This window comes from Aedes aegypti, chromosome 2 (genome assembly GCF_002204515.2).
Source record: "Aedes aegypti strain LVP_AGWG chromosome 2, AaegL5.0 Primary Assembly, whole genome shotgun sequence".
Lineage (NCBI taxonomy): Eukaryota > Metazoa > Arthropoda > Insecta > Diptera > Culicidae > Aedes > Aedes aegypti.
In genome coordinates this window covers 379,660,645-379,688,295 of record NC_035108.1, presented here as the reverse complement: position 1 = coordinate 379,688,295, position 27,651 = coordinate 379,660,645, and the positions used below count along the sequence as shown (strand labels likewise).

General features: G+C 37.9%; 1 protein-coding gene across 1 annotated transcript; it reads left to right on the top strand.

The window, feature by feature from the left end:
- The first annotated feature begins 1,906 nt into the window (after window positions 1-1,906).
- Window positions 1,907-3,463, top strand: LOC5572674 (trans-1,2-dihydrobenzene-1,2-diol dehydrogenase). Its single transcript, XM_001660444.2, has 3 exons — window positions 1,907-2,350; window positions 2,424-2,962; window positions 3,041-3,463. Exons 1-3 carry the CDS (start codon window positions 2,146-2,148, stop codon window positions 3,308-3,310), a joined length of 1,014 nt encoding a protein of 337 aa, XP_001660494.2. The 5' UTR covers window positions 1,907-2,145; the 3' UTR covers window positions 3,311-3,463.
- The last annotated feature ends 24,188 nt before the right edge of the window (window positions 3,464-27,651 follow it).

Genomic DNA, 27,651 nt, shown 5'->3' with positions numbered 1-27,651 from the left:
ATGGACATTTGACCACTCATCAACTTTTACGTGTAACAAATTTGATCCGTTCCAACAAATCTGAAGGCTATTCTACTGGTCTTGCTTTTCTAGTCATAGAAAAAGTATTTGACAGTGTTTGGCACGAAAGATTCATTGTAAAATTAAAAAACTTTAATTTTTCAACATACATTGTTAGAATAATTCAAAGCTATCTATCAAATCGTTCACTTCAGGATAATTATCAGAACTCCAGGTCTGAAAGACTTCCTGTAAGAGCTGGTGTCCCTCAAGGCAGCATTTTGAGATCAATATTATACAATATTTTCACATCTGACTTACCTGAGTTATCTCAGGGATGTCAAAAATCCTTGTTTGTGGATGACACAGGCCTCTCCGCCAAAGAACGATGTCTGCGTGTCATCTGTAGTCGATTGCAAAAAAGTTTGGATATTTTTTCTTCATACTTGCAGAAATGGAAGATTTCTCCTAATGCTTCCAAAACTCAACTAATAATATTCCCACATAAACCAAAAGCTTTATTTGAATCCTTCAAGTAGACATGTTGTCACGATGAGAGGGGTTCCAATAAATTGGTCAGATGAAGTTTAGTATCTAGGGCTCAAGCTAGATAAGAATTTAACGTTCAAAAATCACATTGAGGGCATTCAAGCCAAATGTAACAAATATGTAAAATGTCTCTATCCCCTTATTAATAGAAAATCAAAACTTTGTCTTAAGAACAAGCTTTTGATATTCAAACAAATTTTCAGGCCAGCCATGTTGTATGCTGTACCAATATGGACTAGCTGTTGTAATACCAGGAAGAAAGCTCTGCAGAGAAATCAAAATAAAATTTTCAAAATGATTCTGATGCTTCGTCCCTGGTATAGTACCAATGAGTTAATAGAATATTCAATGTTGAAACATTGGAACAAATGTCAAATAAAATAATTTATATTTTCAGGCAAAACTCGTTACAATCTTCTATTGTCACGATTAATGCGTTCTATATTTAGGTTAAGTATATTGAAATCGTATTTTTTTTCTCTTATGAGCTGGTGAAATCAACTCACCTGTAAAAAATCTGAACTGCTAAGGCAAATGAAATGTAATACGTTGTTAACAAAATGTTAATAAAATCTTTAATTTATTTTACCACATTAGAATAATAGTGTTGTCTACACAGTTAAAAAAAATGTTGTAAATTTAAGTTTATTTTCATGCACATATTTGGAGCATCAAAATAAACTAAAATTTCAACTACCAATCCATTATTTTTCAATCGAATTCACTTTAAATTTACACAATCATGTAATAATCAAGCATATTTAGTTGAAAATTGAATGAATATTCATTTAAGTTTACATGATATTGTAACAACCCACGAATTTGATTTATTATTACAGTAGACTTCAGTTTAGATCACATTGAAATTTATATTTTTTTTTCGGTGTAACACAGAACACCTAGATATAAGAAATGAATGTAATGTTCGAAATGATACTAATGAAGAAATTAAAAAAAATAGTAATTTATTGCCTAAGGCCTGCGAATCGGGGGTAGGTCGAAAGTTGGTAGGCCTAACCACCCTTTTTTGAGAAGCTTGTATATTAAAATGGTATCCACGATTTTTCATAACTAGGAGAAAAAAAAGTTAGCAATTCATTTGCACCTTAACGCATTTATATATACCTGTAGATTGATCGGTTACTAAATTGCACAAAAATGTAGCACGAAGTTGCATTCAAGTCGCGTGTTCTTTTTCAGCTGAATCATTTACACTCAACTATATACCTATTAATTAATGTCAACAGTATGTTCAACTGCTATCTATTTCGGTCGTAGTATCAAATGTTATCTTCACCATATTTACAAGGCTTATCAAAAACTCTTGATACCAATAAATACGCACCGTTCTGCATCTCAGAAGGTAATCAACAATCAGCCACCGGTACCCTGATGTTCGTTTTCTCTTTCACTGTTTAGTGTTCACGACGAAAACCGGTTTCTTTACTCTCACGCAAGCGCATTTCACCGTCAACAAAGCTACACTCTCTCGCATCCCAACACGATCATCATCGTCATCGAGATCATCATTGCCAACTAGCATTTTCACGGCCAAACCCGGACGCGACGCAGTGCTTGTTTAGTTGCACTTGAGAGATGGCACCGCTCCGATGGGGAATTGTAAGTGCCGGTAAAATTTCGCACGATTTTACAACTGCAATATCCACTTGGCCCAAGGAAGACCACAAAGTGGTGGCCGTTGGCGCGAGGAAGCTGCAGGATGCGAAAAAGTTTGCCAAAGTGCACGACATTCCCAAGTTCTACGAGGGTTACAAGGAGATCGCAAAAGATCCGGAAATTGGTGAGTACGATCGTTGTATAATCGATTATTTCGTGAATAAATTTAGAGACTGATTTTGATTTGCTACATTCAGATGTGGTATACATCGGTGCCGTGAATACAACGCATTACGAAATCGGATTTATGATGTTGAACCATGGCAAACATGTTCTATGCGAGAAACCTCTCTGTATAAACGAAGGCCAATCTAAGCGACTGATTGCCCATGCTGAAGCGAAGAAACGATTTCTAATGGAAGCCATTTGGTCAAGGTACTTCCCTTCGTATATCCATTTGAGAAAACAGGTTGACGGGGGAGAGTTGGGTGAAATCAAAGAGGTCAACGTATCGTTCGGATTCTACCTTTCCGATGTGGATCGGCTGCGCATGAAAGAACTCGGTGGCGGAACGGTGCTCGATTTGGGAGTCTACACGATACAGGTGTGTTTGTGGGCCTTCCGCGATGCGCCGAACAAGATCGTGGCCAAAGGTAAACTGAACGAGGAAGGCGTCGACATGGAGGTTGAGGCAGAGTTACACTTCCCGAATAGCGGAATCGGGAAGATAAAAACTAGTGCCTTGCGGAAGTTGGACAACGACGCGGTTATACGGGGAACAAAGGGAAGCATAACGGTAATTATCATTCACTAATTCTTACTAATTGACATTCTCTGAATAGGAATTCTCGTTCTTATCCCCATCTTGATTCAGTTACATGACTTCTGGTGCCCGGTTTCATTGACCGACGTCGACGGATCGGTTAAGCAGTATCCCCTTCCGAAGGCACCACGCACATTCATCTTCCAGAACAGTTGTGGACTGCGGTACGAAGTGGAGGAAGTTCGTCATTGTCTGGCCGCCGGTCGGCTGCAATCGGAGTCGGTGCCACACAGCGAGAGTTTGCTGATAGCTCGCATTCAAGATGAGATAAGAAAGCAAATTGGGGTACACTTTAAGGAGGATGACATGTATAAAGTCTAGAGCTGTGCAGTTCAGTGATCGATGAGGAAAATGATTATGGGTTTTTATAAGATTGATATAAATAGCGAGCGAATACGATTTTTATATCATATATGTTTATGGAAAACAATTGATGAATGGAAGACTATTTATTATACAATATACGATTTATATGTAATACGGCTCGTGTCTTTATTCATAATTACATATATACATACTAGACTGGCCCTTAAACAAAAAAGTTGTTAAACTCAACGGGGCCTAGATATGTGTTTTAGGGTAAGAAAAAAACTCTCTCAAAATTTCAACTCATTTGGTTGCTCCCCCAGCTGGCGCATTCAATTTGAAGTTTGTATGGAATATTGGTTTCAAATATATTGAAAATTGACTCTATGACACTATTTCGTTCCGTAGCCCAGAATGACAAATTCACTAGTTGATACCATAATGAACATAATTGCAGAAGTTTGTATCTGGATTTAGGCTCATTTTCATTAACCTTTCAGTTGTTGAAAGTTAGACTTAGATCAGCACTCCCGTACAATCACATATATGCATGTACGTTGTACCGCAGCTCGCTCAGCGTCAGAGGTGGCTATGATGCGCTTAGTGGCTACCACCCAGCTAAGTTTAAGAAATACTAAGCAATATTGCAAATCTACTTCAGATAGTTCAAACACCCACTTTATTCATCATACAACCTTCTACTATATTGTTCGATATGGTATCAAATAGTTCTTTGTTGACATTCTAGATTCAATTGAGCGCGATCGATCATCAATTTCCCTGTCCCAAAATGGAGATGATGTGCTGTTTCCCATAAGTTTGAACTGAAAATCCTAAATTAACTTCAATTCAATTGCACCAGCTCATGAAATGACCAAATGAGCTGAAATTTTTATTAAGTCTTCCTCTTACCCTAACGAATAATCCTGGGGGATGCCCCGTGTAATTATCCAACTTTATTTTTCTCCCATACTGAGCTGGGCCAGTCTAATACATACATTTGGTAGAGATGGAGCTATTCTCATACGTATTTCTGACCCTTGAGGCTCCCTCATATACACGCGATTTTTTCAGCGACAGTGACAAAAAATCGCCGCAATTTCGTCGTTGTTTCAAGTATGCACTCTTATATGAAACCATCTAGACCAGCGGTTTTCATATCGTGTACCTCGAAGCTTTAGCAGGTGCTCCACGAAAGCTTTGAAAAACATTCAACAATGCCTTGAAATATCTCGACTTTTAAATATTGCTTTAAAATACGGTTTCAATTTTACTACGCTAAGTCAAACCTAGAACTTGGTTGGTTGCGAGCAATCTATCGAATTTTCACGTAAGATCACTGTTTTGACCTCTTGCATTGTGCTCTTAAAAAAATAGCGGTGGTTTTATTTTTTTATCTACACCTTATAATGTTGTCGTCGTAATGGCGGATGATTTTTCGAAAAAAAAAACAGTTTTTACAAGTGTTATATACACGGTGTCAACATCTCGATTATTATTGAACTTTCATGTAAGTGATATTTTCACAAAAACGTTCAGCAGGCTTAGGTTTTGAAATTGGAAGATTAACAATATTTCGTTTGGAAAAATTTTCCTAAAAAAGTTTATATGGAACAGTTTTAGCTGCCAACCTTTCTTTAAATTTAGTATTGGTGCTCTAAAACATAAAAGTATAATAACATGCAATTTTTACAATGGTGCTATGGGATTAGTTTAGACTTTCTGTAAGTGGGGTTTTCAAACCGGAAGTTCAGGTCTGGACATGTTTATCAATCGGAAATAAGTGTTCCCTAGTCACATGTTTACATTTTAGGAACCAATAGTTAACGATAGGTGTTGACCAGTTTAAGACTTTGAGTATCGAAACAATGCAGGAAGTTATCATTTTTTAATTTTCTTGCATGATACAAAAGCTGGAACCTGGTTCCGGAAGTACTTTCCGCGTAGAAGCCGAGGCCAAGAAACAAATGTAAAGTTGACCCGAAGCAACATATACGGCTACTTGAATGAATGTAATGTTTCATCAAAATTATGAATATTTCCGTCAGCTCTGAACATGTGCTTAATCAATTGAAAAACATTGATAAAGGCTAAAAAAATAAATATTATGCTACAGAAACTGGCCAGGTGGTTTGAAGCCACAAATTTTAAACAATAAAAAACGAACAACTAAAACAATTCTCATTTGTATGCCTAAATGTCACAGTTCAATGTTAAAATAAAAAAGTTTGCTCATTAATACAAAAGAAATCTTTAAAGATTTTAATTTAAAGTTTAATATAAAATCATAATTAAAGCCAAACCTGAATTTTTCTCGAGCACAAATCTGGATAACCGAACATCCGTTTGAGTTGAAAACATGATTAGAACCTAAGACAAGACATGTCAGGTCAAAGTACAAAAACGAAACCAATTGCCTGTCAAAAAAGACCACTTCTCATTGGTCGTTTTGGCAAAGGCCTACTTTCACATCGTTGAGTTGGATTGCAACAGGGCATAAAGTAGAGATTTTATCAAAAGTTTGGAAAATTTTCATGAAATCTTTTAGTTCTAAATCTATTTATATAGAATGTTACACTTACCGCATGTGCACCTACAATGCTAGAATAAATACAAATACTCAATTGAGAGCAATATTACGGAAATTGTGTCAAATTTCTCTGATTATATCGTCGGTTTTTAATATGTAAACCTGATTTTCAAAATATCTTGCATTTCTAAATGAATGAAGCGTGCAAGAAACAACCAAATTATGTGCCTTGATGTTTGAATCTGTTCACAAGATCTGCTTAAAAAAGACACTGTTAGCACTGGATTTTGTATCGTTAAAGTTATCGACTAGAAAACAACGGGTCAGTCTTAGTTGAGTTGTCACGTCCTGTCCTAGATTAGAACCAACAGCATATGTATGATCAATCGATCAAGTTTTCAGTTTAAGACAAAGTAGGCCGTCATTTACATTAATTCACGTCTTTGATGATTGTTGCTAATGTTTGTCTTGATTTCGAAGTAATAAAAATCAGTTGGTTTAGCATTGACATAGCTGAAAAAGAATCAGTATACTTTCTGCATGTAAGCGCATATTTAGATAATTTTCCCAATTGATTATTATAATAAGGAAAGTATTTTATTACTTCAGAATAGCGTCCTGCAAAGTCAATATTTGGTTCTACCGACTTTTTTCATGTTTTTGAAAATTCAAGATTTGGCATCGATTTATCCTCACGTAAATGAAACCAGCATAAGCACAATTTTCGTAAGAATTATAGGGTCGATTTAAACGTATAAAAAGTCCAAATTTCAAACTGACTGGTAATAAATATCATGTGCTCCACGCAACAATTTCATTTAAAAAAGTGCTCCACGACCCAAAAATGCTGAAAACTGGAACTCAAAAATGGATGAGTCTTCTCCGGTCGACTTCCTACAATGTCTGTGATTCATGGTCATATAGGACAAGCGGAAGGATCAATGTCTTGTATAACGCGAGTTATTTTTTCGTTTGCAGGCTACGGGACTTCAGCTGGTTACGGAGCCCGTAGAAAGCCCGACTCGCAGCTGCAATACGTCTTTTCACCTCGCGGGTAATATCATTATCGCATGTCACTAGTGTTCCAAGATGCACAAATTCCTCCACCATTTCAAACTTTTCACCATATTATTCATGATTGGACCAAGGTTTACTCCTCAGTCTTGTTCCTGTAAGCAGTGTGGATGAGATTACCAAATGATACATGAATGTTGCTAGTATCTAATCTACGAAGTATACCGTAAATACGCTAACGCTAACTGTCTGAACAGTATCAGTCACTTTTGGTGTAATGAGACAGTCAGAAGAATCATGATTATGACTTCAGAAACCATGATTTGTCGTCCTGATATTATGGCTTAACCAATTTATGAATTTTATGACTTGTAATTCATGGTGTGGAAATCAGATTTTAATCCGTGTGTTAACAGTTAAATAAACTCCTGCTGCTACTCGATGACATATCTGAGATCGCAGACCACCTACACGGACTACAGGAACGTTGGCTGGATATTTGGGAAGGTATAAATTCCTAATCACAGAATCTTGCAGAAAGTTGACCTGTGACCCTTAACCCAGTAATGCTCGAACTTGATACGTATGATCACTTTCGGAATGGAGAATGACCATCGTTCGTCCACGTATAGCGCCAAGCTGCACCCTGCAGGCAGCTATGGGACGTCAGAGGTGTACAAATTGTACGAGATGGGCCCTAGCAAACTGCCTTGAAGCACGCTCGCTGCCACCGCTTGGAGGTTTGACGAAGTACATGCAAGATTGGACTGCACCTGCACGATGGACTGGATGAGATCATCGTGCCAGACGTTGTCGAAGGCCTTTTCAACATCCAGGAGGACTATGACCGTGTTGTTGGAAAGCGCCTTGTTCCGATGGATGTTGTTCTCCACTCGGACCAGCTGGTGGACGGTGGAGTGTTTTTTTTTCTGGAAATCAAACTGTTCCGGGACGATGATTTGATGCTCATTGATTTGCGTCATCAATCGCTGAAGAATGAGCTGCTCGAAGAGTTTGCTGACTGCGATAGCAATGTGATGAGCCGGTAGTTCGTGGGGACAGTTGAGTCCTTGCCGGGTTTCAAAATAGGGTTTCAAAACCTTCCAAATCTTCCACCTGGCTGGGAATGGTTCAGTTAGAAGCACCTCGTGAAGACTGCCGCCAAGAAAAGGAACGCCTTGCCTGATAGTTACTTCAAATCCAGTTTGAAGATGTAGTCATTTTCGGGAGCCTTCATGTTTTTTTCTCACTTCACCGATGAGCGTACTCCGTCTTCGGTAACTTGACAGGGGAACGGAGTTGGTTGATGGTTCGCTGCACCGTGGCTTCGTACGGGCCCACTATGTTCGCACCGAGATTGTGTGCTTGCAAGAGTTTGCCGGCGATACTGTTAGCCTTTTCCGGTGGAGATTCGAAAATACCACCGACGTCATCCTTCAGTGGTGGTACTGCAGTTGGCCGTTTCTTGAAAAATTTTTGCCACATCCCAGAAAGACCTCAAGTGGTCGTTCATCTGCCGAATTGCCGCCTCACAGTGTTGCGTTCCTGGATCAACTGTCGGGGAACTTTGGCTCGTTTGGGAAGTGTAAAGCACGAGCCCGAACTGAGGTTGCTGTTCCTGTTGGCTTCGCCACAGGGTATGACGAGCGTTGAGGTCTCCGGCTACTACAAAGTCGGTTCTGGTGGTGAGCTTCTTGAGGTCCTCCGAGAATTGGATGGATGTTCCGTTGGTTCCGCACACTGTCGAGAAGCGTGAACAACATACAGTGAGATGTCACCACTACGTGTGTGGATTTACACCCCGATTAACGCTGACGCTGGTTTTCGGATGCGGCAGGATTCCATAGCGGATGCCCTGCTTGATCAGGACAACCACTCCGCCTCCGCCGCTTGGGGTGGGCTGATCGAGTCGGACCATGGTATGTGCCGGGAGCGAAAAGTTGATCGATGGATTGAGCTGGGTCTCGGTGATTACTCCCACATCGACGTTATGTTGGGCAAGGAAGTTGCCCAACTCGATCTGTTTCGCCCTTATAGACAAGCATTTCAGCTGGCTGTACGGATGCACAGTGGTACCGCTCATAGGCCATAAATCGAAATAATAAATGTCTTGGTTGTCATTTCTTTACCGTTTCATGGATCAATTATGAACTCAAGAATCTAAGAATGTAAACAGTAAAGACGTTCTTGTATGATATGAATAGTTAGGGTATGAATGATTGTGTGTATTTTCCATGTGTTAAAAATACGTTAAAAATTAAGCAATTACAGCACTTTGTTTATTGTCTTTGCCAACCAGAATCAAATGAAGTTTCAATCAGTTTAGGTTACAGATCATTAGAACAGATGTCTATTATCTATCAGGGGGACATCCCCCAGTACCGGACACTTAAGCCACTAAATTCACAATTTAAAAAATATTGGTTTTATGTGATCCTGTTACCCATTTATGAAAAATACTACCATTTTTATATCGTACAAAAATAAATTTGATAGTAAAAATATGAATTTAAACATTACATTTCGGTGATATATTCTAGTACCAAATTGACCAATCTTACCGGAGACAATCTGAAAATAGCTCGATTTCTGTATATTTGTACATCATCGAATTTTACTCCATGAATAGTATTTCATAGCTAATTTAATGCATTTGCAACATTTGCAAGAATAATTTGAGTTATGCTTGGTCTGTAAGAGGTCCATCAAAAGCCTCTTTCACACACGATGAAAAATAACACATTTTTTGATGATGTTCTGAATGTTCATTCTTCTTATTTTTATTGCGTGTTTGATACCATGGTCGACGGAATCTATGAAAAATGAATCTATTTTGAGACACCGATGCAAAAATTACAAAGATATCATATAAAAAATCAAGCTGTCCGAAACTGGGGAAAATGAGTTATTTGACAAAAAATGTTGTTTGTCCACATTTAGTTTAAACATGGTACAAAATACAGTCATACTTCTATATTATGATTGTGTTCGATCATGCTTCCGTGATACATACTAGTTTGCCTTACTCAAAATAAATACTAATAAGACTCAAACTTAAGGTGATACGTCAACTTTTTAACAATTTTCAAACATCACTACTTTTTCAAATAGGCATGCATAATTCAAGGATGCGTCATTCTACGCAAATATTACTCTCCATAAAAGCTTTCTTTTCTTCTAATACACCGTCTTGATTGGACCATGATTTCTCAATGTTTCGACTTTGTCCGGTATTGGGTACTGTCCGGCACTGGGGGATCTCCCCCTACGTCTGATACATTTTGGAGTATTATTTGACATCTAGGAGTCAGTATTGATGTGAGTAAAGGAGAAAGAAATATACTCACTTCGTAACTACATCACTTTTTTTGAAGTACGTTTTTGAATATGTTCTTAATCACATTACATCAGACATCTGCTATCAAATGATCATGTTCGAGTCGGAAAATGATTTTGTGAAAGTTCTAGCTGCAAATATTTGCAAATAAGTTAGCAGCGTGCCTTAAAAGTTGTTAGTTTTTACCAATAAAGGCAACATACAAATTTTCATAGAATTTATTACATAACAGTATATTTGTAGCTAACTGGAATCAATATACAAAGCAGTGTTGTAAAAAACTCAATTTCTCACAACTCACGCTTGAGATTTTTCATGCGTGAGTTGTCAATCATGCAACTCAGCAGTCAAAAAATCATGGATGAGTTGGCTCACCTCTTTTACTCATTGTCTCGTATTTCCACAGTTTACTCCCACACGGCAATAATTTCTTGTTAGTGTGGTAAAATTATGTTAATCCTTTCTAACGTAAACAACAACATTCGGGTTTCACGAGTTTTTGCCGGGTTTTGCAACTGAATCATTTTTTACGGTTTGAGTTGATAGAGTTGATTTTACATCAAAATCTCAAGCGTGAGATTTGTGAAGCAGATCTCTAATGAGTTTGCTCTCACGGGAGAGCGTGTTGATTGAGATTTTGAGTGTGATTCTATCAACACTGAAAGTAATGAAATGTTCACTACTCATACTTCAATATGATATGAATGCACTTGCAACATTGAATATTGATTTAATAAGTAGTTTCAATGAGGGCGCTATTTAATTGGTATTAGTACAACAGTCATTCTAATGTATGACATGACTTCCCAAAATGTGGGAGAAACGACATGAAATTGTTCTTTGTATTTATTTTGAGCATCAAAACATGATATTCAACAACATTCCAGTATCTATATGTGCAGCGCTAAAAAAATGTGAGAATAAAAGAATATCAAGGAGCGAGAAAAACATAACAAATAGTTTATTAGTTACTTATTAGTTGTAAGTATTTGAAACGTAAGGTTAATTAAGTGACATCTTCGTTACATGGTTTCGGTAGAGATTTGATGTGAAATTGACATTGTCAATTAATAAGTATTTCAAGTATTTATTTGGTATGTTCATCTTCGGCACTTAGAAATGTGTTAATAAGCTTTTTAGATCCACATACCAATGTTTTACAATTAGAGGCAGAAATGAACCAGTCACACGGTTGGAGGCGATAGATGACCAGAGGCAATAGCAGATCAGAAATCGCGTGTTCATGTTGAACAAAACTTTGATTGAATGAAGTAACATACAAAGCTGGAATCAAAAGGAACGGAAGATGCTGACAACTTCTAATTCATACCATTAGTAGATACATTGGGAATGGTGACCATAACAAGAAAAGTGATGCTTCTGTAGTGAATCGACCGGAACAATGAAAGTACGATTCTGATGAGTTAGAGAGAGGGTGCCGACGAGGTGTAGGAGGTTGATTGATTCCGACATCAGAAAAGGAAGCAAAAATCAATATTAATTTAATTTCGTTGCTGAGTGCGCGTTCCGGAACAAGGGCACTGATCGAAAACGGGCATAGTGGGCAAGGATAGATTTTATGTGACTGACAGGGTTGTAGGTGTGTATTTCCTTAGTCGCCAAGAGTTAATTAGCATTGAAGTTAACCCTCTAATACCCAAATTTTTGTTTTCGATCTAAATATTATTTTTCGTTATCTAAAATCATTCTAAACACGGTTTGGGCAATGAATTATTTTTCTTCGCAAATTTATGAATTTTGATATTTGATTTTTATTATTTTTATTTTTGAACATCCCTATCCTTTTGAATTTTTTCGGCAGACAATTAATCGTTCCATAAAAAAATATAAAATTTCCATAAAAAATGCCAAGTTTGCCAGTAAAGAAACAAGGGTAAAATCAACAGAAAAGTTAAAAATTTCTTTAAAAAAATAAAGAAGTGCATAGAAAAAACAAAATTTTCCATTAATTAAAAAAAATTGAGCAATAAATAGATTCAAAAGTGCAGTAGAATCGACAATAATCTCACTAAAAAATATCGAATTTTACATTTAAAAACCTCAAAATGTCCCTATTTTCTTCACAAAAAGCAAGAAATAATTTTAAATTTTCCACAAAAACAGCCAAAATTTTCAATAAATAAATAATAATTCGCCCACAATAAATCAAAAATTTCCATTCAAAAAATCAAAAAGAGCAATAGCAGTAAATGCAAAGTTGCAATAAACAAACCCAACTGAGCAATTCAAAATGACAATCAATACATGAAAATGTTATAGAAAATTCCAATATTTAAGTAAAACTTTCCATAAAAATAACGTAATTTTCCAATAATGAGTAATAATGTGTGTAATGGATTTCATAAATTTTCAGTCAAACTGAAGCATTGTTTTCACAATTGGAGCTGATTAGTCGTCGTATGTAGATGTAGTAATTGCATTTTAGAGTTCGATAATTAATTACGTAAGAATTTAGGGGAGGGGAGAGCGCGGAGATTGGCCGGGTTTGAAATAATATTTCTTGCCATATAGAAAAAAATAATGTTTAATACAAAAAATCATACATGGAGGGGAGGCGAGGTTTCGAAAAATCACAAAAAATGTTTTTTAATACACGCCATCGTTAGGCGCTACAATTTTAATTATTTCGGCAAAGTTGAAATGAAACATGGAACATGGGATATCTAATCTTCCAATATTAGGAACACTTATGTCACTGGTTTGGTTATGTCCAACTAAATTGATGGTAGAAGCTTATGCTGTCATGCCCCACCAGCCAGGGAAATGGTGTTTACAAACTAAGCATCATTTGTGGCAACACTTTATGCGGCATGAGGAACATTGCCGAGCGCGCTAAGTGTTGTTTGACCACTGACGTAGTTGCATGAAGTGGGTGATGAAATACAAAAGTAGCGTTACAGCATGCTTAACCATATTTGTAGTACTGAGACAATCCATTAGATCTAAAAATGAACCTATTAGAAGATACTTTAAAAAGCGTTATGTTCGTATGCAAATAAAAAAAAATATTTATGAAAAAACTCATCAATCGAAGTATACACATTTCTGCAACTGCTGTGGGCAGTTACACCAAAGATGAAAGTGAATTTCCGTATTATGAGTCCGTATTATGTTTAAAATCACTCGCCACTAGCTCAGTAGAGAAACTTATCATACAAAAAAAAACACATTATTACTCATTATTGGAAAATTACGTTATTTTTATGGAAAGTTTTACTTAAATATTGGAATTTTCTACAACATTTTCATGTATTGATTGTCATTTTGAATTGCTCAGTTGGGTTTGTTTATTGCAACTTTGCATTTACTGCTATTGCTCTTTTTGATTTTTTGAATGGAAATTTTTGATTTATTGTGGGCGAATTATTATTTATTTATTGAAAATTTTGGCTGTTTTTGTGGAAAATTTAAAATTATTTCTTGCTTTTTGTGAAGAAAATAGGGACATTTTGAGGTTTTTAAATGTAAAATTCGATATTTTTTAGTGAGATTATTGTCGATTCTACTGCACTTTTGAATCTATTTATTGCTCAATTTTTTTTATTTATGGAAAATTTTGTTTTTTCTATGCACTTCTTTATTTTTTTATGGAAATTTTTTAACTTTTCTGTTGATTTTACCCTTGATTCTTTACTGGCAAATTTTGCATTTTTTATGGAAATTTTATATTTTTTTATGGGACGTTAATATTTTAGCCAATTTTTTCTTGAAGCCTCTTCTGGTTACTGATTTTTGACAATAATAAAAATTTGAGCTTTTACTATACTTTTGAAAATATGATTTTTCAATTTTTTTTTCGGAACATTTTTCATTTTCCGTGTAACTAACGGAAAAACAGATTTGAAATTATTTCAATACCATCAGGCTCCTTCTTCTGTGATAGGTTGATCGTAGAAAAATATAAAAGTTACGATTTTTATAATACACGTTAAATGAATCTCAGGCATTTGTAGGTAATATAAGAATACAATTTTTCAAACAATTTTCAATAATACAAATAAGTTTCAAAAATCATAAAAAACTTTTCTTATATGCGTGTTATGAGTCAAGGTTTAAGCCAAAAATAAAATCATTTAAATTTCCAAGCTACGAAAAAATACACAAAATTCCAAAATGTACCCCGTCTAAAGGCGGGGTTGGGTATTAGAGGGTTAAGTAGATCTTCAATAATATAATGCAATGATAATGTCTTGAGGGTATACGAATATAAACTTTCAAAATTCAAATCAATCAAGTTTTTATGATTGCGTCTCCAAAAATTTCATGTAGGTATTATTCATATGAATTCCTAACCTCTACAATTTATCTTTTTAAACCAACAAACCAAGTTCGTCCCTGTCTCCATCAGCAGTAGCATTTAATTGCTTTCAGCAGCCAGTTGCTCGAATGACAAACGGTGGTCCACAGCATAGCATCGAGCGTGGCAGCCAAGAATTATAATCACTAAAGCGTCGACATGACATCCTTAGCATTTGACCAGTCGCTTGTTAGGTGCTGCCCATATCTATTTCTCGTGGCAACCAGATGCCCCAGAATGCTGCAGAATCACTCCAAACCACCAACGACGATCGATGGCGACACAAAGGCAGAAATCGATTTGTCAAATATCCCTATAAATTAATTCCCTTAATTTGGGTGTCTTTCCGGTCTCTGTAACGAGGAGTGAGGAACGGAATCCAGCAGCCAGGATGACCAGCTAATCCATTAGACTGTTTTCACCGGCCATTCCGTCTCAACTCTCGTATCCTAGAAACATGAAATAGCCTGCCGCTCATATTCTGCTGCTAGCAGATGAAATATACACGAAATCCATTGACACTTTTTGGGGGGGTCTTTTGCCGACGATTACAATTCTAGTCGAACCAAGTGGAGCGCTTCGGAAATCGATGCCGGATAGCGTCCACACCCACCCAGCAACGATTCAACGAACTCGTTAATTATTTGGTCATAAAGCAATCATTTCCGAGCTGGACTCTTTTGTCTTCGGATATCATCCGTTGCCGGAGGTGGAATGGCGTCATCGAAGCCGGAAGTTGTGTTTGATTGTTTCTCGTTTTTTGGTATCCAGACAAGAGCTGGGCGTTCGCAGATGTAGGTCAATCTAATGACATGCCATCACTGGCAGTCAGTCCTACTGGCAGAATTGGATGCGTCATATGAGAATAGTTAAGTAGGTAGTGAAGCAGGTTAAGCAGCATAGAATGGGATACGAGGCTTTACACGTTTTTGAACATCAACCGGTGTGCTTCAACGTAAAGAAGTAGTGTAGGCTGGGGCAAAAGTTTAACTCTAGTTGAATAATTATTTTCATTTATTAGGTTAACACCTCAATAGAAAACACTGCATCAACAATTTCACGCATCAATGCTCGGTTCGTAGCCGTATCCCTCTATCTACGGTTGTCAAATCGTTGTGATCTGCTAACCTAGCTCGCTGCACTCCAAGCCATCATGTAATAACCAGATAAGAATCGAACACTATCTTCGCCGGGCTGCTATCCATAGTTCTTTCAATATGCCTTGGCCAAAGTAATCCCAGCTATTCAGAATGCCAGGTTGGCTATAGAGTCGGACTTGAGTTTCATTTTCCACCGCTACACAACGTTCTTCCTAAACGTTTGGCATAATGGTCGTTTGGCATAATGGCCGTTTGGCATAATCATTGACCTAGAAGGAATATTCGCATTTTTGAAGCTTTTGCCGAGATCAACACCACCGAGCCCATAGCAAACATTTCTGGTAGGTTCTCAACAAATAGGGTGTTCGTTCAGAGTTTTTTCCAAGCTATAAATGTAAAAAAAACTGTTGTGACTTTGGATAGCACAACTAAATAATACTCGTGACGGGTCTGGTGGAAGATCTCTCCAGAATTTTTTTTTCCTACATCCCAGAACATAGAGTATCTTTGAGCTTGTTGCGATATACATATATACATATATGGGGGACCGACCTGGTGTAGTGGTAAGAACACACGCCTCTCACGCCGAGGACCTGGGATCGAATCCCATCCCCGAGATAGTCACTAAAAATTTCAGTGACGACTTCCTTCGGAAGGGAAATAAAGCCGTTGGTCCCGAGATGAACTAGCCCAGGGCTAAAAATCTCGTTAATAAAGATAGAAAAAAAAATATTTGAATATAGTAAATTGGCACTAGATGAAAATTACTTGATAAAAGAAGGAAAAATTTATTTGCAAAATATAAAAAGCTCCAAAGATCTATTAATGCAGCATAATGAAAAAATAGCCTATATATGAGAGCAGATTATTTTTTGTTTAAAATGCTTAAGGATCTAACGCCGAAAAAAATTATCACGGCATAACTCCAAGTAACAACACATTTTTAAAAGAAAACATTTTTGACAAAACTTTTCAACCATTCAATATAAATTTACTAATTTTTGAAATGTACATCAAAACCACCGTCTATTATCGGAAGAAGGGTAAATTTGTGATTGAGATTATATTTTTTCCAGCATATTTCGAAAGGAGATCATGCGTTTGCAAAAAAAAAAAAAAAAAATGCAGGTATATTGGCAGGTTCTAAAGTAATTATCATTACAATAGCACGTCTTGCAAAAATTGATAGACCAGCATAACATAAAAATGGTTAACATTAAACTTTACTAAATGATAAAATTTAAAACAGTATAAATATAAAGACCAACCTTTTTTTAAAAGAAGGCAAAATCTATGATTAAATCAATAGAAGATTGAACGACAAAAAATATTGCGGCATTATAAAACGAAAAGACATCAAAAATTGCGTTCAGAATCATCGAAATGTTTGTGCTACTTTTCCCCAAATGTGTTTTTTTCAAATGTCGGTTCCCGGAATACCTGTTCATCAAATGACCCTTTTCCCTGAATGCCATTACCCCGAATGAGCGGTTGCCCTGAAAAGTGGTGCAGTTTAAATAGGTGCTATAATAGTCTTCAGTGGCTGGATAGTGAACGAGAAAAAACGAAAAGCAATCAAAAGAAGGAGGTATTCTGCCATTCTCGGTTCTACACATGTTGGCAAAAATGCTGAAGATGGTAAAATTCGAAAGAACCGCCAATTAAATAAAGAAGGGTGCACATTAGATGGCCAGTTCGTTCACCACCCTGAAATGTATAAAGTTACGACAATTATGAGTGCTAAAAACTTTTCGGGAACCGGGATATTCGGTGAACTGGCGTTCGGAGAAACGACATTCGGGGAAAAGTAGTACAACCCATCGAAGTATCTGCAGTAAACGATGTCTCCGTTCGCTGATAACTTGAACACATCAATGTTATCGAATGCCACCCTTTTGTCACTTGAAAACAATAAAATATTTTAAAAATATAGCTCCAAAGAACAGCCTATGTATAAAAGAAGGTGAAATTTATTTAAATTTTAAATCAACCTAGAGAGGGATTCCACGGAGGCATGCAAGTCGATTCTGATCGACCATTTCAAAAATATCTGAAACTTTGCACAGTTCTTCAGTTCCATCTAAATCGTCATTTTCCGATATCAAATCTTCAAGTTGAGTCACGACTAACTTTTCAAAAGGGTGTATGTGAAAATGGTTCAAAAATATTCAAAAAGCTGCACAGCAAAAACGGTTCGTTCGTTTGTTAGACAACTAAAGAAACAAAGTTAGACAACTAAATAAAGATTCCAAAAAAAAACACATGGTAAAAAAAAATTTTTTTGCTCAAATATCTCAAAACCCTATTGGAATACCAACGTAATTTTTTGAGGGAAAACGGTCCATTATATTAGCTATCCACCATAAAAATTTGGTGATGGTAAGCCAATAAACAAAAAAGTTATGACATTTCAAATATTTCACAAATTTGACACTAAGTGAAATTTTTTTTTTTTTTCATTGTTAATTTTTTTTAGGACCGCAGTTTGTTGCTGAATTTTTTGTTAAGGGTACCACATGAGGTTAACAAGTTGTTTTCATGATATTTTATTTAATTATTCATAACTATTATAGCATCTATTAGAAAGTTAGACGCGATCCAGTGTTGTGATCTAAAGTCTTGATAGTGTCATATTTTTTATTGTACGTAACTGAAGAAAAATTCTCTCAATAGTGTTGAAACCTTTTGATAAAAGAAACCTATAAGAAATCTAATATTGAAGACAAAAGCTACAAAAAAAGTTTTCTATACAGGTATACGACTAGTTTACCTGCAAAAAGTTTACCTCGTAGAGAACAAGGCGGGTCTATACCCAGATGATCTAGTATACGTAAAGCAGGTCGGTTTTCTCGGCGCTGGTTTTCTCCACAAAGTTAAAATCTGATTACACCTGCGTATAGACCCGCCTTGGTAGAGAATTGACTTTGTTAATCATATTTGGGAGAAAGCGAGTAACTTCAACAACATCAAAACATGATAGGTACGTATCATGAACATACTCACGAAAAAGCTAAAAATATACTACCACTATGGTTATAAAAGATTTAATTGTAAAATTTTTCTTCAGTCAAGCAAACGACACCAAACTAGTCAGTAAAAACTTAAAAGTGACTTTGTTTATTAAAATCTAACGAACAACATGAGTAGTCGCTTTCTCAACTGTTGCAGGCCGTTTGCAGAAAAAAAGTGTTCGAAAGAGCTACGAAATCTCACCGAAAGCACCATAGATAAACTGAAAGCGGCTGGTTATGCTCCAATGTCTACATTGAATACAAATTTACGCATTTGTACGTCCTGCCGTTCAAACGTTGACAAACGGGCAATCTGTACAGTGTACATCATCGGTGGATCAGGTTGCAGGAAGTTCGAAAACAACAACAACTGAGGAATTACTAGATGCACCGACAACAACTGAGGAGTTACCAGAAGTACCAAGTGCAGATAGTCTTGCCACGGTACCATCAGCGACATCTGTTTCAACAAATCAATCAGAAGATGAGTGCATCCAGAAGGTCAACATCGAACGCTTCAACGAAGGGATAGCTGGAATAAAAGTGACTCCGATTAAATGGACGAAGATGGGTTACGTCAATTATCCCGAGAAAAAATACCGTGAAATCAACGAAGCTGTACGAAGAAACCTCTTCAAATTAGGACCTGAGGATGTGGAAAATACAGACTACGATGAGGTAATTATGAATATGAAGGAAAGGTTTTCGAATCTAGCCACGACAATGAAAGAAAAATTATTGATTTTGTCGATGCTGCCAAGCTCGTGGTCTATTCAAGACGCCATTGATGAGTTCAAAACCAATAGAAATACAGCAAAAGAGGCAAAACAATCCAAAAAAAAACTGTCTTGCAACCAAAAATGCTAGGTCGAGTACTTCATTAACAGATGAGACAAATGAAAAAATAATTCAATATTTTGAAGACGATGAAGTAAATAGAGCTATGCCTGGCCAAAAAGATTATGTATTTGTAAAAAAAAGATGGAAAGCGTCAAGCAATCCAAAAACGATTAATGATGACTACTTTGAAAGAAGCGTATACACGCTTCAAGGAAATTAACGAAAATATTAAGGTAGGTTTTTCCTCATTTGCAAGCCTTCGTCCAAGGCAATGCAAGCTTCTATCCAATTCAGGAACACATAATGTTTGTGTGTGCACAACACACGAAAATATTAACCTAATCTTACATAGTTTGAAAAGAATCAATTTATCAAAGGATATTAAAATGTTAACTGGTAGTCTTTTGTGTGAAAATACAACATCAAATTGCTATCTACGATCTTGTTCGGATTGTCCAGATTCTTCATCATTGGAAAATACTTTATTCGCTGAGTTTGAAGAAAATTATATTGATCAGTTATCATCTGAGCAATGGGTGACCACGGATAGGTGTGACCTAGAAACTATTGTAAAACCTGTAGGTGAGTTTGTGTCATTTTTTTGCTTGAAATTAGAAAGTTTAATTCCTCACAACTTTATTAAAACAGAGCAATCCCGCTTTTTAAAAAATACGAAAAATACATTACAAGATGGTGAATTTTTAGTCATTTGTGATTTTTCTGAAAACTATAGCTTTGTATTGCAAGATGAAGTGCAGTCCCATCACTGGAACGTACAACAAGCTACAATTCATCCATTCGTTATTTATTTCAATGGAAGTACGCAAATTGAACATTTTAGTTTTATTGTAATTTCCGAAGATTTAAGACACGACTCAGTATCTGTAAATTTGTCATTGCCAAAATGATTAACTTTTTACGCGTTGATAGGATAAAGAAATCAGAAAGATATATTTCATGTCTGATGGAGCAGCATCGCAGTACAAAAACCGTAAGAATTTTTCGAGCCTATGTCAATTTAAATCAAAGTACGGAATTGATGCAGAATGGCATTTCTTTGCTACGTCACATGGCAAAGGTCCTTGTGATGCTATTGGAGGAACCATAAAGCGCATGGCCACAAGAGCAAGTTTAGCCAAAGAACGTGAGCATCCAATTAAAACTGCAAAAGAACTATTTGATTGGGCGAATCGCAGAAAAGAAGAAGATTTAACAAAATTATCATTTTGTTTTACTACTACTGAAGAGTACGAATTAACGGCATCAGAGCTCAGCGAGCAATATAATAACGCGAAAACGATCCAAGGAACCCAAAAATTTCACTGTTTCATTCCATTGTCAGAAAATAAAATTAAAGCAAAACTATACTCGAACTGTACTGATAATGATGCAAAAGTGTTCGATATTGTAAAAAAAATGAATAACAATAAATAAATAAATAAGTATTAATAAAATGTTTTCATGATCTCATAACGCATACCCAAATCCAAAACTTTTAAAGTTTATATATAACATTTAGAAACTCATCGATCATACTCTAAAAAAATATCCTGGTAAAAAAAAAAAATATTTTCGTGTAATCTGTTAATTCATTTTAATTTATACATATATACATATACATATAATATTTATACATATACATAATATTTATACATATAATATACATAATACTAATGAATACATGAAAACGACTGGTTTAATTCACGCAAGGCCCTTAACAATAAAATCAGCAACAAACTGCGGTTCCCGTAATAATTTACACCGAAAAAAAAAATTTTTTTTTTTCTACTAAATGTGAAAATTGTGACATGTTTGAAATGTCATAACTTTTTTGTTTATTGGTTTACCAGAGAGCTAATATAATGGACCGTTTTCCCTCAAAAAATTACGTTGGTATTCCGATAGGGTTTTGAGATATTTTAGTTTTTGTGACAAAAATGATGTTTTTTAATGCAAAAAAAAATTGTTTTTACTGTGTGTATTTTTTTTGGAATCTTTATTTAGTAGTATTTAGTTTCTTTAGTTGTCTAACAATCGAACGAACCGTTTTTGCTGTGCAGCTTTTTGAATATTTTTGAACCATTTTCACATACACCCTTTTGAAAAGTTAGTCGTGACTCAACTTGAAGATTTGATATCGGAAAATGACGATTTAGATGGAACTGGAAAACTGTGCAAAGTTTCAGCTCAATAGAAAAAAATGAATTAAAAAATTTACCAAATTTTGGTGCTGTTGCTTGGAATCACTCTAGAATGTTAGCAGGGTGAATTTGAGGTATCAAATGCAAAAATTTATTCCAATAGCGTAACTTAAAAGGAGAATTAATATTTGAAAGAAGAAAAATAAAATATTATTGACAATCACTTTCCTGATATGCTTTAGTTTAACTGGAAAACTGTGGACATTGGACATTGTTGAATAAAGTATCATTTTGTATCATGATTCCAAAATAACGTGATATCATCAGAAAGATTCAATAGAAACGTAAAAAACGTCATCTTAAGAAATTCTTGATATCAGACTAATTATGCCAAACGACTATTATGCCAAACGACCATAATGCTAAACGACTTTATGCCAAATGACCATTATGCCAAACGACTTTATGCCAAACGGATTTATGCCAAACGACTTTATGCCAAATGACCTACCACCGTATATTGTACATGTTTTGTTTGGCGCAGGAGTGCATTTTATCTGGAGCCAGTAGTAGGTCCCACTTACACAAACCTCCAATACACCTCTGTATTTAACGAGTAACATTATTTTCAGCCATCAGCAAGGATTCAATATTGGAGATCTCATAGGCAACCTCGAACGTACAGTCACACATCGTCAAACTTTGGTCGACAATGTCCATATCATCCACGAAGCAAACAAACTGACTGGATCTATTGAAAATCGTACCCTGGATGAATATTGCGCGATACTGAACGACAGGCAAGAAGGTCCATTACTTTCTGTTGTGTTGTTCTCGTCCATTATTTTCAAAAGCTCTACGTGGTCGACATTAAGAAATGAATAGGTCTGCGCCGACTGCCATCCCCAAGTAACCAGTATAACCGTGCTTCTCTGCACCACTAATGCTGATATAAGACCACGTGAGAAACGTCAGTTGTTTTCGCCAGGTTTTTAGGGCGAATATTTTGTGCTTTCGCATACGCAGCCAGAGAGCTTTCGCGTATGCGGCCAAGCAACTGGTACACGAGGTAAATAAATGAATGAATGAAAACGGAAACCTCTGATAGTATGCAAAAAATGCAATAAAATGATACCGATAGTACTTTTCCGTATCAGACTTATTCATTTTGGTGGTTTTCATCCTTTTGAGGACTTGCAATTGCCACATTTTGATCCTCGTTTTATGATGATGAAATTCCTCATTTTGCGTCTCGAACCTGCGACACCCATATTGTTGAGTTGTTGAAGTCCTGCTCCTTCGCTCCTACGGCCACATAAGTTGAATAGTATTGGAAAGAAAAGTGATCAATTTAAACTTTTCCTCATCATAAAACCTACAATTGTAGTAGAGAGAAGATTTATGTTTGACTCCCTCTTACCACTATATGCAAACACAAAGCACGTGGTATATCTGTCAAAACACTGGATGGCATTTAAACATGCCCTGTATGCGAATATAAAGCCAATATAGTGCTTATTTAATGCCTGTATGCATCAGGCTTAGAACCATCAATGATGCTGTAATAAGGTTTCTATGCAGCGGAAGTGCTGTTATAAGGTGTGTAAGCATTTGTGGTGCTATTATAATGCATGTACGCATCTATGATGCTGATTAAGGGCTTATTATTAGCGCTTATGGTTACTTGGGTCAATCTCAAGATGATCGATAGGAATCGATTCAGTCCGTTTTTCCTTTCAGAATATGACACGGATTTGTGAGGTGAGATCAGGATAAGCCCTAAAGACTGAACAGGTTTGTCTGTGGCGTAGTACTCTGATGTATGCGAAGAGAGCCAATTGAATCCCAAAACGATAAATCAGGCTCAATAAAGATTTTTATGATTGCTTGCATAGAAAACTTGTGTAGTCCAAATCATTTAGCTGAGTTGAGCCCTGGCCAGTTCGCTACTTCTGTTGGATTGTCCGCTTCGTTGGTGGGTTTGCTTTGCTCTGTTCCTAGTCAAAAGCATTAAGTGCAAGTTTGAACCATAAAGTGATTTGGTATGTCATCTAGTGAAAATTTAAATCTTCTGAAGGAGTTTGTACACGCTCACCGTGATCACCGGCACGGTGGACATTGGACCCACAAATTGGAAATCGCCTGTCATCGGGACACATCGCACGATCATGCACCCGTGAGTCGTGCTTCCACTGTGGTCAACGCCACCACTCGTTGCTTCACGCGAACTCATCGACTACCGCGAATTCACCAACTAGGTCTGAACAGTCAATTGAGAATCAACCATCTAAGAAACTACAAGAACAGAATATGCAACCACTACAAGTTAAAGAAACACCAAATGGTCACACTTAGCCTACACAAAGCAGACGCAATGATCCACAGAATCCCACAAACGCAAGTAACGCTCTATCACAAAATTCCACCACAGACTGGCCTAGTACATCCCTACACACTTCCCCTCTCGCATCACAATACGTTCCACACACTGACTGTTTTGCTCTCTACCTCGATCTGCAACGATCTCTACGATCAGTTCGGTAACTCTTTGCTCGCTCGTGCATTGCTAGACTCTGGGTATACAGCGATGCTATATGTCTGAGACGTTCTCGCAAAAACTTAAGTTCAAGCCTACTGGTGAGCACTTACCGATCGCTGGAATTGGTGGTTCACAAACTGCTTCCACCAAAGCAGTTTTCGCTGAGATTCATTCGCTTGTCACGAAATACGTGACTAATTTCAAATTTCACGAGTAGCCGCGAGTTACCATTGATCTTCCTACGCGAAGTTCGATATTCGATCCTGGAACATGCCGAAGAAACTGGTATTGGGCAATTCCACTTTCACGAATCTGGGGGAGTTGACTTGATTATCGATGCCGAAGTGTACTTGGAGCTGATGATCGCCAAGTGTTAAATCAAATTGGGAGATTCTGGTCCGATTCTGCAGAACACTCTGCCGAGCTGGATTGTTTCCAAATGATTCTACATCTACATAAGCTGTATCCGCATGCGCCATCGAGAAGATTTAAGAAGGATTCGCAAAGTTCTTTGAGCTGGATCCGTGTAGCACCACCAGCATGTTGTCGTTGGATCAGTTAGCGTGTGAAACACATTTCGAGAGAACGACGATACGGGGCTCAAGTGGCAGATTCGCCGTTCAGCTACCCAAGAAACAGTTCATGCTTGATCGCCTAGGAGACACCCAATTCATTGCCACTCGTCGCTTCATGGCAGTAGAGCGAGGATTTGATGCCGATCGTACCTTGAAGAAGATGTAAACCGAGTTCATCGACGAGTACCTCCGGATGCAGCACTTGCGCGGGATTTCACCACGAGAGTTGAGCACCTTCCCGGTCACGTATTTCCTGCCGCACCATGTGATTCATAAGCCCGACTGTATAACGACCATGCTGAGCGTCATGTTTGATGTGTCATATGCAAGCACCACTGGAGTTTTGACGATGGTCTAGGAGGATCTCACCTCTATCACGCTTAGATTTAGTCTACGGAAGTACGCATTGACAGCTGACATCGAGAAGATATACAGAATGATCAAGATGTACCAGATGGACCACCCACTCCAGTGCATTTTGTGGAGAGAATATTCAACCAAGGTGCTTCGATTCTTCGTCTAGACAACATTCACGTACGGCACATCCTCAGCGCCATATTTGCCTGAAGAAGCTGGCAGAGGATGAGAAAGCCAATTCTCCGGCCACTACAAATACGATCATCTACAATTTTTACGTTGACGATATCCTGAAGAGCACCGACAGTATCGAGGAGGCAGCTTAGCTCTCGAAAGACCTGGTTCATGTTCTGGGTGCTGCTGGACTCGCATTAAGGAAATGGAGCTCTAGTTTTAGAGAACTACTAGACCACCTATCTGTGAGATGAACGCTCAACTTTGGACCTCGAACTTTCAGATCCCAACGTCAAAACCCTTGTAATTAAATGGGAACCCAGAATGGACATATTCCTCAGTGGAATTCTGCTAGAGAGAGTCATCCTGTCCGATTTTGCAAGCTCTTCGATCCGTTAGGCCAAGCTGGACCCAGTCTAGTTCCGGCTAAGGTATTCCTCTAGCAGCTTTGGGGATCAAACGATATTCTTCCCGACGAACTTCAGAAATGGTGGAGAGAATGCCGAGAAAGTTTGGAGGCCTCGCTCATTTTTCAGTTCTTCGTTGGATCGCTTTCTGGAGCGATACAATTTCCATGGAGCTCCAAATGTGGATGCACCACATTCGATGGCACGGTCATCTCGACACTATTGACTACGAAATCTCGAGTAGCTCCACTCGAAGATCTTTAGAAGAAGCGGAAGCAAGCCTCCATCCTTCGTCTAGAACTGTCGTCTGCGCTCACTGGAGTCCATTTGTTCGAGAAGGTCGGCCAAAGTATCAAAATCACTGCTCAACAGTACTATTGGACTGACTCAACCATCGTTAAGTGCTGGATTGCTGCTCCTCCATCACGGTGGAATATGTTCGTGGCTAATAGAATATCCGAAATTCAGCACAACACTCGAGGATGAATTTGGTATCATATCGCAGGGCTGGAGATTCCGGCAGACGACTTTTCAAGGGGAATGACTCCTGATTTGCTGAAGGACTTCGAAATGTGGTGGCAAGGACAACCTCGACTGGCCAAGAACAGCTAACATCAACCAGGAGGATTTGGATCCTTCGTTACTCGAAAGAAGACCCACGGTCTCAGTTCCAACTCATGTTTTCAATCCCAGTCCTGTCTTCGGTCTACGATCGTCACTTCAAGATTTGGTTCAAATTGTGTTCCTCATTCGGCGATTCAGAACTGCAGAAATCCTGGCGACCGTAGAGCAGGCTTCCTAAGGCATAAGAACGAGCAAAGGCATAACCCCAGGTGCTGATCCTTGCGCAACAAGAAACTTTTCCTAAAGATCTCATCATACTTCGAAAAACCGGAGAGGTTAAGCCAACCTCAAGATTAAAGTAACTAAAACCACGTATAGTGAACGGATTGATCCTGGTCGGCGGCCGGATGCGGAACCACCCGGTCATACTAGACTCTCAGTCCTCATCGCCGCTCACTTTCACCAGAAAAGTCTGCACGCTGGGCAACAATTGCTAGTCGCTAGCATGCGGAAAAGGCAGCCCGTACTTAGGCTTGAAAGGTCATCCACAGCTGCGTGAAATGTTTTCGGGTCCGTCCGAAGGCGCACGAGCAACTCATGGCGGATTTACCTGCAGAACGTTTCAATCCAGCTCCAGCGTTTCTGAGCCTAGGGGTGAACTACTGTGGTCCGTTCTACATCCAGTACCACTAGTGCAAGGGTGGTCCAATCAAATGCTTTATCGCCGTGTTTGTTTGTCTTGTCATAAAGGCCGTTCATCTGGAGATCGTTGGAGACCTCACAACTCCAGCCTTCATCGCCGCCTTGAGAAGATTTGTCTATCGCCGAGGTCGCCCAGAAATCATCATGTGCGATAACGCAACAAATTTAGTCGGCGAACGCCGTGAGTTGGATGAGCTGCGGAAGTTTGTTCAATCGTCAAGAGTTCGTGAATGCAGTTACAGAAGAGGCTTCCTGGGAGAGTATTAACTTCAAGTTTATTCCGGCGAAGTCCCCCAACATCGGAGGCTTTTTTAAGGCCGCCGTCAAGACAATGAAGGAGAACGTGAAGTGGACCCTCGGCAACACAGTGCTCGTGTCGGACGAAATGGCTACCCTGGTGGCACAAATTGAAGCTGTCCTCAACTCGAGGCCAATCACACCCCTTTTGAACTATGCGGACGACCTAGAAATTTTGACTCCCGCTCTAGTGGGGATACGGCAATATTAGAACCATCGCTACAAGATACTGTAGCGAGAACAGTATTCAACATCGTTGGTCAACTCAGTACCAATCCAAACTGCACGCCCGCACATAATTGATCAGGCAACGGAATCACCTGTTTATCGGACCATGGTGCTGCTATACAAGGATCACGTGCCACCCCTCAAGTGGCGAGTGGGTCGAGTAACAGAGATTCACCCGGAGAACAACGGCTATATCCGTATTGTCATGGTTCGCACGAAGAA

Coding starts and splice junctions, on each gene's coding strand:
- LOC5572674 (XM_001660444.2), top strand. CDS start 2,146: ATGGCACCGCTCCGATGGGGAATTGTAAGTGCCGGTAAAATTTCGCAC. Junction 2,351..2,423: donor CGCAAAAGATCCGGAAATTG/GTGAGTACGATC, acceptor TGCTACATTCAG/ATGTGGTATACATCGGTGCC. Junction 2,963..3,040: donor GAACAAAGGGAAGCATAACG/GTAATTATCATT, acceptor ATCTTGATTCAG/TTACATGACTTCTGGTGCCC.